Source organism: Hyperoodon ampullatus, assembly GCF_949752795.1.
Source record: "Hyperoodon ampullatus genome assembly, chromosome: 10".
NCBI classification, from domain to species: domain Eukaryota; kingdom Metazoa; phylum Chordata; class Mammalia; order Artiodactyla; family Ziphiidae; genus Hyperoodon; species Hyperoodon ampullatus.
In genome coordinates this window covers 68187836-68201741 of record NC_136923.1, presented here as the reverse complement: position 1 = coordinate 68201741, position 13906 = coordinate 68187836, and the positions used below count along the sequence as shown (strand labels likewise).

The 13906-nt window shown below is 46.7% G+C and overlaps 1 protein-coding gene across 1 annotated transcript in view; it reads right to left on the bottom strand.

Annotated features, from left to right (window-relative positions):
* Positions 1 to 684: 684 nt before the first annotated feature.
* The window catches only part of BRPF3 (bromodomain and PHD finger containing 3), a gene marked incomplete at both ends in the record, with an annotated part of 29252 nt that continues 16030 nt past the window's right edge, over positions 685 to 13906 (bottom strand). The window contains 5 exons of the mRNA XM_079713014.1: positions 685 to 868; positions 2192 to 2346; positions 6446 to 6543; positions 9358 to 9455; positions 13014 to 13107. Coding sequence (XP_079569140.1) covers positions 685 to 868; positions 2192 to 2346; positions 6446 to 6543; positions 9358 to 9455; positions 13014 to 13107 — 629 coding nt within the window. The remainder of the gene's footprint in view (positions 869 to 2191; positions 2347 to 6445; positions 6544 to 9357; positions 9456 to 13013; positions 13108 to 13906) is intronic.

Genomic DNA, 13906 nt, shown 5'->3' with positions numbered 1-13906 from the left:
CTGGTGAAGGGGTCACCCAAGTGGTAGGCTAGCAGCTGGCCTCAAAGGGAATGAGCCATAAAAAGAAAAAGATCAGTTTGGTGATGGTTTCTGTCAGTTTGGCACAAGAGGAAGTCGGGAAAGGAACAAGGGAAAGAGACTGGGCAGAGGTGCAGAAGATGGGACAGGGAAGAGGTATGAGGACGGGTGATGGAGAGAGAGGGTGAGCTCCGTGAGATTCCCCGCGGGACCCTAGTGTATCCACAGCACCTCTGGGGTCAGTGTCAAAGCCTCGCTCACCCTGAGGTGTAGTTAGTTGGGAATGGGTTGGAGGGGGCCAGGCACACCCTTGAGAAAGCCTAAGACCTCTTGCTTTCTGGGGCCAGGTCTATCTCCTCGGCTGGGCCCAAGCCTCACAGCTGTTTCTATTTCTAACTGGTTCTTCGGTGGACCAGCCCGAGGGAGCTCGGTGGACCAGCCCCTGAGGGAGCTCAGGTGGGAGTTTTTGGCACACAGCAGGCCCACCAGGGGAACCATGCAGTTAGTCAAAACTGGGGCCTTGTCCTTGGGGAGGATACAGCCCAGTCCCTGGCCTGCCATGGAAGGGGCAAGCTGCCAGCCGTACGTCTGGCTGGGGTAGGAAGAGGCTTCTCTGTGCCCCACAGGACGGAGGCAGGGCAGGCAGATGCAGGCCAGGCCCTGCCCTTACAGGTAGCTGGAGGTGACAAAGGAGTGGGGTCCCCGCACTCGGCTCAGGTGGATCATCGCACGGTCGTAGGCCACCTGCACTGACTTGCGGATGCTGGTCTTGCGGCCTTCCAGCATCTTGAGCTTGTCCACAGTGTCTTCCACACCCAGGGGCAGGACTTTGTCCCTCGGAAGCCACTGCCTAAAATACAAGCACAGTAAGAAGGCTGGACCGTGGTGGGTCCCAAAGGAGGCTCTTCTGGACCCACTTGCCCAGGGCCAGCAAAGCCAGGGGGAGGGGACAGGGCAGAGGGAGGCAGACTGGGATGCCACAGGCAGGAAGCCACCAAGGGACTTATTTTGCAGCCAGGCCCTTGCCTGGGCCCAGAACACTCACTCAGCTTAGACGGTTGCCAGAGGGAAGCCCGTGTGCCCCCAGGGAGACTAGCTGAGTCATCTGGAGGGCTCTGAGCCTCACCCTGCCTTGCGGAGTCAGGGAGCTACAGCTAGGAAGTGGAGCTGATGCCAGGAATCGATGAAATGATCTCTGGTGGGGCCTGCACCTGGTGTTTTTTAAAAGGTCCCTGGGTGAATATAACATGTGGCTAGGAGCCCAGCCTTTGGAGCCAGATCTTGGTTTGTATCCCAGTTCTGGCTATGGATTCTTGGCTTTCTGAGCCTCAGCTTCCTCATCTGCAAAATGGATTGGGAGGGGATTAATGAAGATTTAAATGAGGACCAAATGAAATCATGCATGTAAAGCAATTTGCATAAGGAAATAGAGAAAATGCTCAATAAATGATAGCTATTAGCTAGTCCTACCTCCTCACTCTACAGAAGCAGAGGTGAAAGAATCCTCCTGCTGGTGTTTGTAAGTCACGAGCAGACAAGCCCCTTGCGGTGGATCCTGCACTGCCCAGAACTCTCCGCCCAGGACTGAGACATGCTTCCCTGCAGCCGCTGGGAGTGTTGGCAGATTACAGGCTCTCAAGTGAGTCCCGCTCCAGGAATCAACCCCCATCAATGCCACCCCCCTCCCCAGGCGCAGCCAGCATTCAATGACTGGTTGACATGGGGGTACAAAGGCACAGCCCCAATCCCTGACATCTCTAATGAGCCACCCAGCTCCAGAGCTCCAAACAGGATGAGGCTTGCGGCAAGCGCACTGCAGTTCAACTGTTTCCTCTGCCCAGTGCTGCGCCCCCTCACCCTCACAGCTCCTCCCAATGACTCCTAATACAAATCTCCATCTCAGAGTGTTTCACAAGGAATCTGATCTGCCATACCCCTTAGTTACTATTAACACCATTAATCAGTGTTATTAGTAACACCAGGTTACTGTTAACATGGCAAATGCAGACCAGCTGCTGGCAGGTAACCCTTCACTTCACCTGGGTGGAGGCAGGGTGGCCGAGTCCACAGCCCCTCTGTGTACCTCTCCGGCACGTCAGCATTAGAACAGCCACCTGGTTGGGCCCCTCAGCCTGCATCCTGGTGCACCCTCCCAGCAGCAGCACCCACTCACCAGGTGCGTTTGTTGTCAAAGAAGAGGACAAGGAAGAGCTTCTCTCCAGCCTCGGCCTGTTTCTGCTCTCCCAGCTTCAGCACATCCAGTGGGGGGACGGGGATGGGGACGCCATTGTGCAGAAGGCCCTCCCGGGGCATCTTGGGATCGATGATCTGGAAGCAGGAGACAGCATTCAGCGGCGGGTGGACGGGGTGACCAGTGCACTCTGCTGTAGGACTAACCACTGAACCACCGTACACCAAAGCTATGCAGGGGATTGGCTCTGCCCACAATGCAGTGGTGGAGGGGCTGACCTCTTCCAATGACCCTCAGTACCCCAAACAGAAATTCTGACTCTGTTTCCCCAGGTATTGTCCTAATCCTTTGGCCCTTTCCAATCAGACCTTCCGACAAGGGAGCTTGCTCCATCAACTGTCAGGCCCCAGAGCTGAAAGAGAAGTACTGGGAAGCCAGGGTGGGGGGTTTCAGAAGTGAGTGGAGCATCTCTGACATCCAGGCCAAATAGACAAACGCCTTCCTCCCAATGTCCCTTAGGGGAGAGGAATGGAGGCCATTTTTTCCCCTGTCAATTTCCCTTTAGAACCTGTGCAATTCATTTCAAAATCTCAGGGGCTTCCTAGACACCATGGCTGTGAAGAAGGTCCTGAATCGGCCAGAGGGCCCATCCCTTTGGTTCTACCTAAACAGATCTCCTGGTTACCCACCACCTTCCTGTCTGACAATAATCCTTCCTGGTGCATAGACCAGATACAATTTTAGCACCTCCACGGTAAAATCAGAGAGAAGGCAAAAGACTGAGTGTGGAGGGTTGCTGAAGAGGGGAGAATGATGTGGTCGGAAACAAGGGCCACTGGAAGAATGAGTCCTTGAGGCTGCAGGCTCCACAAGGGCAAGAGCTCAGCAAAATGCCTGGTGGCATCAACACAACAATAATTCTCCAGCTCTGTGGAGCACTGACAAAGTTACCAAAGCTCCTAATTATTCACACATCATCTTATTTCATCCTCTTGCTGATGCTGAGAAGTCTGCTGACAAGTATTAGCTGACAGAGGAGAACGCCAAGCACAGAAGGATGTAGCTGGCTGGGACTAAAACCAGGCGCCTGGACAAGGCTTGGGCCTCTGCTGCCCACTGCCTCCTACACAGCCCCTGCTTCCAGAGCAGCTGGCTGATAATCTCTGTGCACCAAGGCCAGGGAGACTTTGAAACTTACGGAGGAGGCAGCTTTCTCCAGAGATGGAGCAATCTTAATTCCTATACCCTGCCCCAGGGAGCCTCTTATAATAATACATTGCTCTATTTACTTCTGGGTGTCTGCCAGCTTCCCTGCATCCTTCTCAAGATAAGCAGCTAAAAGCAGGTCCTCTAGTTAAGAGTTTACTCTAAGGAAGAACCACCACTACCCTGCCCCCAGCTGTGTGATTTGGTAAAAAGTCTAACTCCCAGCCTGTCTGTCCCTCCTGGGACTGAAGCTAAGGGTCCTAATGAGAACCACCAGACAAGCCCTCCTGAACTTCCTCGATTATCCACAGTGGGGATAGTGCCTGGCTTGAAAAGTGGGCAGACTGTGAAAAGTGTCCCCCCAAGGGCAGAAGCAAGATGGGCAAGCCTGCCTCTTAAGGGGAGCTCGCCTCCCTTTTTAAAGAAGACAGAGGCAAATGTATCCCCAAATAATAAATAATGGTCCATTCACTCAAATGTCATGCAGATGTAAAACAACATGGAAATAAAGTCTGCGATAACATTTAACACATTACATAACAAATGTGTACACACAATATTGTTACAGCTATAATATATAAACGATAAATAGAAGCAACAATACAAAATGCTTATAGATGATGTCATAATGTTGCGATTTGTGTTGATTTTCTCTTTTTCCAAAGCTTCTGTAATGTAGATATATAATTTTTACAGAAAAACAAAAAACAGTTTTTTAAAGAACAAGAGCCTCAGAAATTTAAAAACCGTATAGTCACTATATGCACAAGTACATATTTAAGTATGCAGAGGAAAACGACTGGGAGAGCATAAACCAAAATAAAAACACAGGTTGTATTCAGGTGGTGGGTTTTTTCAGGTGGTGGCTGAATTTCTTTATCACAAAAGAAAATGTATGATTAAGAAGGTAATTAAAAAGGAAAAAAAGAGGGGCTTCCTTGGTGGCAGAGTGGTTAAGAATCTGCCTGCCAATGCAGGGGGACACGGGTTCGATCCCTGGTTCGGGAAGATCCCACATGCTGTGGAGCAACTAAGCCCGTGCGCCACAACTACTGAGCTTGTGCTCTAGAGCCCACGAGCCACAACTACTAAGCCCGCAAGCCACAACTACTGAGCCCCCATGCCACAACTACTGAAGCCCACACGGCTAGAGCCCATGCTCTGCAACAAGAGAAGCCACGACAATGAGAAGCTCGCACACCCCAACGAAGAGTAGCCCCCGCTCACCAAAACTAGAGAAAGCCCGTGCACAGCAACGAAGACCCAACACAGCCAAAAAATAAATAAATAAATTTAAACAAAAAAAAGAGAAAAAAAAAAGAGACTAGTTTTAGACTGGCTTTCTTTGTATTGTGAGATTAAAAAAAAAACAAAACTAAACCTGCACAGTCTTAATCAATTCTTCAACAACTAAGCTGGAGGTCTCACTGACAGCTGGGCATGGAGCCTGTGAAGGCAGCCCCAGGTCCAACCTCCTCAGTGCTGGATCACAATGTGGATCTCCCACCTGCCACTGCTAAGCAGGGGGTGAGGCAGGTAGCATGGGTTCCAATATGACTCCAGCAAGGCGTATAACCTCTTGGAGCTACAGTTTCCTCAGCTGTCCAAAAAGGATCAGAGTTCCTGCACTCTTCACCTTAAGAGGCTGCTGTCTATGAAAAGAGCCATAGACACAAATGCGCTGGGAGAGGCTCAGAGCTCTGTGTGCACGCATAGGCTGGCAGGGCGGTTCTCAACACCCACTATAGATCAGCTGGGGAGTGTTAAAAAAATTCATAAAAAAAGAAACAAAAATATTCACGCCTTGGTCTGGCTTTAGAGAGTCTAATACAGTTGTTCTGAGATGGCGCCCCAGTATCTACATTGTTTAAAAAATTCCCCCAGATGATTGTGACATGCCCCAAAGGTTAGAATCAGTATTTTCAGGGCCAGATGGATATTACCTCCCTAATATAGAAAGAGCCCTAAGACATAACAATCAGGGTGGTAAAAATTAGAATTTTTAGCTACTGCTACTATGGAAAAAATGGAAATTTTAGCTACTGTTGGTGGGAGTATAAACCGGAACTCATGTTCTAAGGGGCAACTTGGCAATTTGCATCAGAATTTTACATAGATGCCCCAAGAAGGCATTCCTAAGACTTCTTCACTGTGAAGAAATAACCATGGATGCGCACAAATGTTAAGCTACAGTGATGCTTACTGCTGGCTGTTTATCATAGTGAAAAATTCAAAATGATCTAAATGACCAACTAGGGAACGGTTAAAATAAGGTACACGCATACGACTGAAGATGATGCAGTAATGAAAGTGTTGCTGATGAAGAATGTTTAATGGCGTAAGACATGCATGCTCATGGTGTGTTGTTAAGTGAAGGGGAGGTTAAACAGAGTATGGTCTCATATTTATGCACATTTATGCGTTAAACAGAAAAAAAAGGGCTGAGGATACACATCAAGAGGTAATCTCTGAATAGATGGGACTGTGGGTGATTTTGAACTCAGTGGCTCAGAACACAGGCTTTGACATCACACACTTTGTGCCCTGGGCTCAAATTCCAACCCTGCCGCTTAATAGCTAGATGACCATGGTAGCAAATAGATCTTCAGTTTTTTCCCCTAAAAAATGAGAATAACCATACCTTCTTCAGCATTTCAAGAACTTAGCATGACAGACATTTAGTAAAACACCTAAGCATTATTAACAGCTTTTACAATTTTCTACAATGAGCACATATTAGTTTTATGCATAATAATAGATAAATTTTTTATTTAGCAAATAAATACATGCTATTAAATCGCTAAGAGCCCTAGCTTCTGTCTGCATACTTTAACCTATTTTAAGTGCCTTAAGCAGGGAGTCTAGCTGGTGTGACCCACCCAGGCTGGGATAAAACCTCCCTCCCCTTCTGCAGCTAAAGGCACCCTGACTCCCAATCACACTCTCCTGGCTTGATCCAATCAGATAAGCCCCCAAGGCAAGGCAGGGGCCAGACCACCCAGGGGAGGGAGGAGGATCAGGCAGACTCACCAAGGCGGGGTAGGAGGGATAACCTCGGCACTTGGCCCACACCAGCTCCAGGGGCTCCAGGTCTCCACGGTCTTCAAAGGGCATCAGGAGGCTTCTGCCTGGGGGTGGGGGAGGGGAGGAGACAGTGCCCAAGGGGGCATGGAATGGTGCCCAGGAGGCCTGCCCGGGGCCTCCATTTGACTGGGGCAGCCCAGGAATGAGTCAGCAACATCCCCTCCACCCTTCCTCTTCCCTACCCTCTCCTTAGTTCTTAAGACTAGATCAGGAGACGACAAACTTGTTCTTTAAAAGGCCAAATAGTAAGTATTTTAGGTTTTGCAGTCTCCACTGCAACTACTCAACTCTACTATTGTAGCATGAAAGCAGCCATAGACAATTGGTAAATGAACAAGCACTGCCGTATCCCCATAAAACTTTATTCCTGGACACTGAAATCTGAATTTTGTGTAATTTTCATGTGTTACAAAATATCATTCTTCTTTTGATTTTCAATCATTTGAAAATGTAAAAAACATTCTTAGCTCGTGGGCCCTACAAAAACAGGCAACAGGTTACAGTTTGCTGACCTCTGAACTAGAACCCTAGGTTGATGTTCCTTGGAAAAATATAACTGCTTCATCACCAGGACACCAGGAAGAAGGACTATAACCCATCTTGGCAAAGCCACAGACTGCTCTCTGGGCCTCCCTGACTGGTGGGCCTCATGGAAAAAGATGCCTGGGATGGACATCCCAGTAAAACTATTTGCTAAATGAGTTCTTTTCTGACAGGGCCATACCTGGCTATCCAGGACACCTGGCTGCACAGCACTCAGCAGAGCCAAGCAGGTCTGCAGATTCTTTTCTTGCCTGTTTTGTCAGAACCTTACACAGGGTGTCCTGCCTGGGGCAGGCACCTCATCTCTTCGGCTTACTTTGTTCTGCACCTAATGCATTAGCACACATGGATGGGTACTTCACAAATGTCTCTGAACACACAGAGGAACCTCCCTTCCCCTCCCCAGTCTATAAGCTGGCAACAGGGAGGTGACCACACTCAACTAAGGAAAAGATCCAAACTCCACAGAGTAGAAATTATGTTCCTAAGGAAACATTACCGTCTACATATATAATTTTTTATAAAGTGTATTCCTGATAATGAGGTCTTGTTTTCTGTCTATTAAATCCATAGCAATAACAACAAAAAGACAAAATCCAATACTGAAGAGGCAGGCTGTGGGGAAACTGGTGCAATCATATACTGCTGAGGAAATTGCAGACCAGTCTAATCCTTTCAGAATATAATTTGGCAGTAAGTCTCAAGAGCCATTAAAAAAAAAGTATGAACAATCTACTCCAGTGAATTCTTTCCCTGGGAATTTGTTCTAAGAAAAATAACTTTTAAAATGAATAAGAGGCTTTTGAACAAAAATATGGGTTCACTACATTATGTATAATGTTAAAAGTTGGAAATAACCAAATTCTAACAATGAAACAAGTAAATTATAATGCATTGATTGGAAGATAACATTGAAAAAAGCAGAATATGAAAGAGCACGTGTTTTGGATTAGCATTTTGTTAAAAATGTGCCTGAAATAAATAGAAGGCAACATAGAGAAATGAAGACAATTGTGTTAAGGTGATGGAACAGTGGAAGGTCAGTTTCCTTTTTAAATTTCCTTTGGCATCATTTTAATAATTACGTGGTTTTAAAAATAAGAATAAAATGTCACCACCAGAAGCACAAAGTACGTGCCAATCCGCTCCCAGTTTTGCACTAGATGCTGTACAAATTAACCTAGACATAAGCCCTGCCTTCTGGGCACTGACAGTCAGACAGTAATGAAACATGCAGGCATGCATTCATCAACACACATATGAAAAAGAAACTGATGCTAAGGGAAAATAAAGCGGTTGGAAAAAGGAAAGAGGGGAAGAGAAGCCCTGAAGGCTGAGTGTTAGATGGAAGCTTCAAAGACAGGGCATCCAGAGTGCACACCCCCCATAGGAGGGCTGGACAGAGGTGTGCTCAGAGAACAGCCAGCCCTGCACCTGTTCCACCTGAGCACCACCCAGTCCTCTCCTTTGGCTCTGCCCTGTCCTTTATTCCTTCAGTCCCAGGAGATAAGATCCATGTGTTTTACTGTTTGGACCTGCTGGAGTAGAATGGAGACATTCTACTCCAGTAGAGAGTAGAAGCATTGGATCACATGAAATTACAGGGTTATGTGTGAAATTGAGTGACACAGGATATCATATTACTCCTGTGAGGGCAGACTGGAAATATCTATCAAAATTACAAATGCATACTTCCTTCAGTACAGCAATAGAGTATATCTATAGATATACTCCCCAGGAATACAAAATGATCTTTGTACAAGGTTGCTCACTGCAACACTGACTATGACAATTAAACGAAAACAATCTAAATGTCCATCTGCAGAGGGCCAGCTAAGTAAATGATAGCACACCTATGTAATGGGACATTAGGCAGCCAATAAAAAGCACAAAAGAATCTCCAAGATATATTATTAACTGAAAAAAGGCCTGGTTTAGAGGAATGTGCAGGTTAGGCTTCTCTGCTCACTCTTTTAAATATACACACAAGTTTTTGGTTTGTGTACGTATGGATTACATCTGGAAAGACACAAAAGAAACCGCTAACAGTGGCTATTCTAGGGAGGGGAGAACTGGCTTTTCATTATGCACCCTTTTGTACGTTTCTGATTTTTGTCACCATGGTATGTGTTACTTATTCAAAATAAGATGAATTTAAAAAAAAGAAAAAGGAGTATGAATGACCTGGGAGGAAGGGCCATTTCCCTGACCAGTGCCCCCAGGTTTGGAGGAGCTCAGGGTCTGGCTGCAGCCCGCAGAACTGGTTCTCTGGAAGGCCTGGTCCCCCAAGATGCACCTTGTACATCACTCCTCACCTGAGCCGTTGTAGTCAGAGTCTCCGTTCATACCTTCCAGGAAGGGCACTCGAGACAGGGCTGGCTTCCCTCGGCTGCGTTTGGGGGGTGTCAGACCACTGCATATAGAGCAGGGAGGGAGAGAGGAGCGAAATGAACAATTTCAATGAGTAACACATCCACTCCTGCTCTCCCATCTCTGCTAGGAGCAGAGCTGCAAAAACCCTTCAAGGAGAATGGTTTCTCACCTTCCCCTAAAAACTCATATTAACCCATGATATACTTCTGACCAGAATGTTCCCACGAGGCTTAAGGAAACATTTCATCCATGTGGAAGGACTGAACTTGGAAAGAAAGGCCTGCTCCCCTGCCCAGGGACACTGGATTTCATCCAGAGGGAAGGTCACCCAGGCACTTGTCAATCCTTCCAGAGTCTAAGCAGCCTGGCCATGAGGAGGGCCTGCCTCACATCTGCCCAGAATTCTTAACTCTCTGGTTCACACTGCTTCTCTAGAAACCAATTTATTTCTGAGGTACAAAAATCTGCCTCTTCCCCAAATTTTCTATAATGGACATGCCTTACTTCCTTAATTAGAAAAGACTTTTTAAATTGGAAAAACAATCCACTTCTCACTTCTACTTTATGTGTGTGACGTTTTTCTTAGACAGAGATGGATTTTTTTTTAACTACCAAGCAGACCGTTTTTTTTAAAAATATGGCTACTGCAAAGAGATAAAAAATATATAGTAGACAAAGACTAGAAGGTAATAGGCAAAAATGAGAACAGTAATACAAGAATAATGGTATAAATAGAACCCACCCAGGCATCAGTATTTTTAAATTGCTCCCAATGCAATTCTAATGTACAATCACAGTTAGAAAGCCTCTGGGCAAGAATGATGTGGCTATGGTTTTTTCCCATTCAAACTTTAAAAAATATTACTGCTATATAATTATTTCAACAAAAAAAATTGCTTAAAAGACAAGTCAACAACCTGTAGTAGAGCAAAAATGCTTAAGAAACCCCTAATGGGATACGAAGAGGCCAGGGTTAAGACTGGTTGGAGAGTAGGGTACTCCTGCATTACTGAATCATAACTGACTTTATCATGGTCTTATACAGAAAACCTGGCACAATGAGAAGCTGATGAATCATAATCCTTCAGTTACTAGTAGGTTGGGAGCTTTCTTCCTGCTAGTCAAAATTAGGACCTGTTGGGGAAAAAACAACACCCAGTTCACATTCAGGATTCAGTTCCCATGCACCCTACAAAAATCTGTCACTGGACTTAAAGAATCTGAGTCCTTATAAAAATGTAAGGTACTGGTAGTTCTATTAGGAACGCCTCTCCAAGTTCACATCATGGATCTGGGGAGACATCTCCAAATACAACAGAGGAGGGCACAACCAAGCAGTTAAGAGAGAAACTCTGGAGCCAGACTACCTGGGTTCAGAACCTCACTTTTCTACTCATTCATTCTGTGACCCTGAGCAAGTTAACCTCTCTGAGGCTTGTGTTCCTCATATGTTGCTGTGAGGATTTAATGGATTAATACACAGAAAGCACTCAGTACAGAACACACCAAGTATTCAATAAATAGCAGTTATACAGTAAATATTATTATATAAACGGCAGTAAATTTTAATGTCTCACTTGAATATTATAAACTACCAACATTATACTATCAGAGGATGAGCTCTGAGAAGGTTGAGCTCAATGAAATAGGATGCAACACCAAAACGAGGTCCATATGTTCCTGTTTCATAGAAAAACGCACAAGTGACTCGATCGTGGCCTGCATTTCAGCCCTCTCTCTAAGTTACCCAGGTCTAAGCAGACAGCCCAATCTATAATTATTTTGCTTACTGGCTTAACATTTATCTCTCCCTTCTAGATGATAAGCTCCTTGAGAACACCTTATCAGGGCTTAGAACAGTACCTGGCTCACCATAAGTGCTCAATTAATAATTGAACGAGTGACCCAAAGAAGAGGGTGCAGCTCCAAACTGCTCAGAAAACCATGAGAAAAGATAAACCCAGGGACAGGATGGGAAGGGGATGGGATTAGTGACCAGAAAGTCTTTCAAGGTTCTTTATTCTGCGATTATATGATTCTGGTCTAATTAATAAGATCTTCCTTTATGTACTTACCCCCACAATGTAGGAAAAAAGAAAAGAAAGAAAAAGAAAAAAAACCCCCTATAGTTGAAGTTCTGAATCTCCTGTTGTAAACCGCGAAATTCTACTGAGAACCACTGAGCTAAAGAGGAAGCACCTTCCAAGGGCATTGTTCCCACACTGAGCAGGGCCCCAGAGAAATTGGTGGCTTTGGCATATTCTGCAGAAAGGCAAGTAGTCTGAATGGGCAGGCTAACCAGAGCCTGGCCTGGTTTGCTCCTTGCGGCTCACAGCTGGGAAGAGCACCCATTGTGGAGGGAGGGGCCGAACACACCTTCTACCTTTAGTCAAGGACTAAGAGGGGACAGTTTGATAACCCCACTCCTACCCCACCCCAGTGAACTGGGTTTCCAGGCACCTTATCTTTGAAGGGAGTCAGGAACTCCAACCCGGGACCGGGCTAGAAGCATCCTGTATGATTTTGAAATCTCTGCCTCTTCTCTATGCCTGGTAACTGTGTTTTCCCATCCACTCCTCCTATATCTCTAGAGCTGCAACATGGAGGGAGACAGCTAGGACATTTCTGAGGCTTGGTGGGGAAGAAAATCTCTAAGGAGCCACTGAAAGCTGGGCCCTGCTACAGCAGGGGAGCAGTCCAGGCCCAAGGGGCCATCTGGGGGCCTCCAAGAGCCCAGAACCAGTGTAGAGTGAGAACCCAATAGAACCTACACCCAGCCTGACTTTGAAGCACTTCAAACACAGACACATAGTATTTTGGTGTTGCCCTGGGACCTCTCCTCCCCTGCTCTGAACCCAGAATCCATCCAGTAGCCATGTGGAGGGACCATGAGGTCAGCCTTCAGGACAAGTCATTCTTCTTCTGTGGCACCGAAGGTCTCCCATTTGCAAGAGTCCCACACTCCCTGGTGTCTTGCAGAGCATACAAATACAGAGCAGAGATTCAATAAATTCTTAGTCGTGGAAGAAAGTTGAAGGTTCTGGCCTCGGAAATCCTCCCTTCAGGTGAAAGAATGGGAAAAGAAACCCATCCCTTCCCAGCTCAAAGGTGGTAGAAGAGCTGGGGCCTTTGTCAGACTAAAAGCCAATTCCAAATTTCCTATCTGCCCATTTCTTATTCCTACACCACACTTCTAAAGAGGCCACTGCTATGAAGCCCCGAAAGGCAAAGGGCGAAACCATGTCTATCACTGGGTTATCTAAATGGGCCGGGGGTGGGGGTGGGTGGGGATTGGCTCAAATGCTAACTTCACTGGGCAATACAGAGGGTGTCCCCACCCTCTGGAGCCAAATTCAGCTCTACAAACCCTGTAAAGCATCAGCACCACTCCTCCCCCCTAGTCAGATCAGGCCTGGCAGTCAAGGGTCACAACGTTTCCTAGGAGCTACCAGAGTCACAGATGAGAGGCTTCAGGAAATAACAGGAGTGCGGGAAGAAAAAAACAGATAAGCAGGAGGAGGTTCAACCTGCAGCTGAAAGGAAAATAAATGGAGAGGTGGCAGAGCTGCGAACACGGCTTTGGGACAAGTGTTCTTACCTGCAAGCTTCAAATGCCAGTCCACCACTGAGACCCAAACTACATTCTGAGTCAGACCCGCTTTCAGTGTGTTTTCCAAAGCCGTTGGTCACACCTGCCAAGGACACACAAAGTGAGCCTGAGTGTAGAAACCCCCCCACCCCTGACACATGCTGCAGTGTGAGGCAGCCACCTTGGGAGGGCTCAGCAAGGAGGGGTGGAGAGGATGGCTGGTCCCTCCTCTTGGGAAATGGGTCTTGGGTGGTGGAGAGAACCTGATAAAGGTTTGGGGGAAATGTTGGCTAGGGCAGTGAGCAGACACTGCATTTACCTTCCCATCCTTCTGGGTTTATTTGAAGGAAAATAGCCCATAGCTCATTCCAGTTACTGTCATTTGACTACAGTGAGAAATACCAAGACTACCTCACTCCGGCTGGCTCACAAGTCCCTGGATCTGCTTCTAATTTCAAGCCTCAATTATCAGGGAGTCTCCTCTGCCTCTTGGGAAGCCCACCCACCTTGCCTCTTCAGATAAACACTCACACACTCTATCCATCACACAGCTGGCAATAGCTAGCTTCATTCTTTTGGGATGGTGTCAGGGGAGGTTGGAGCCGGATAAGGACTGTGTCAACCACACCCTGAGATATCTAGCAGAGCTAGTCAAAGTTGAGGATGGGGGAACTTTTCAGCAGATCTAAGGCAGACCAGACCTTCCTGGGATGATGGGGAGTCAGACTCCCTGGGTTCTAGACTGGGCTCTGAAATATGGGTCCCTTTTCCTCTTTAAGCCTTGGCTTCTACTTTCGTGAAGTGAAGGTAATACCTTCTTACTTATGGAGGATGCTATTAAGTATGAATGAGGGAAGGTCTGTTTACAGCAGGGAGCCCTTCAGAGGCACGTGAAGACTGTC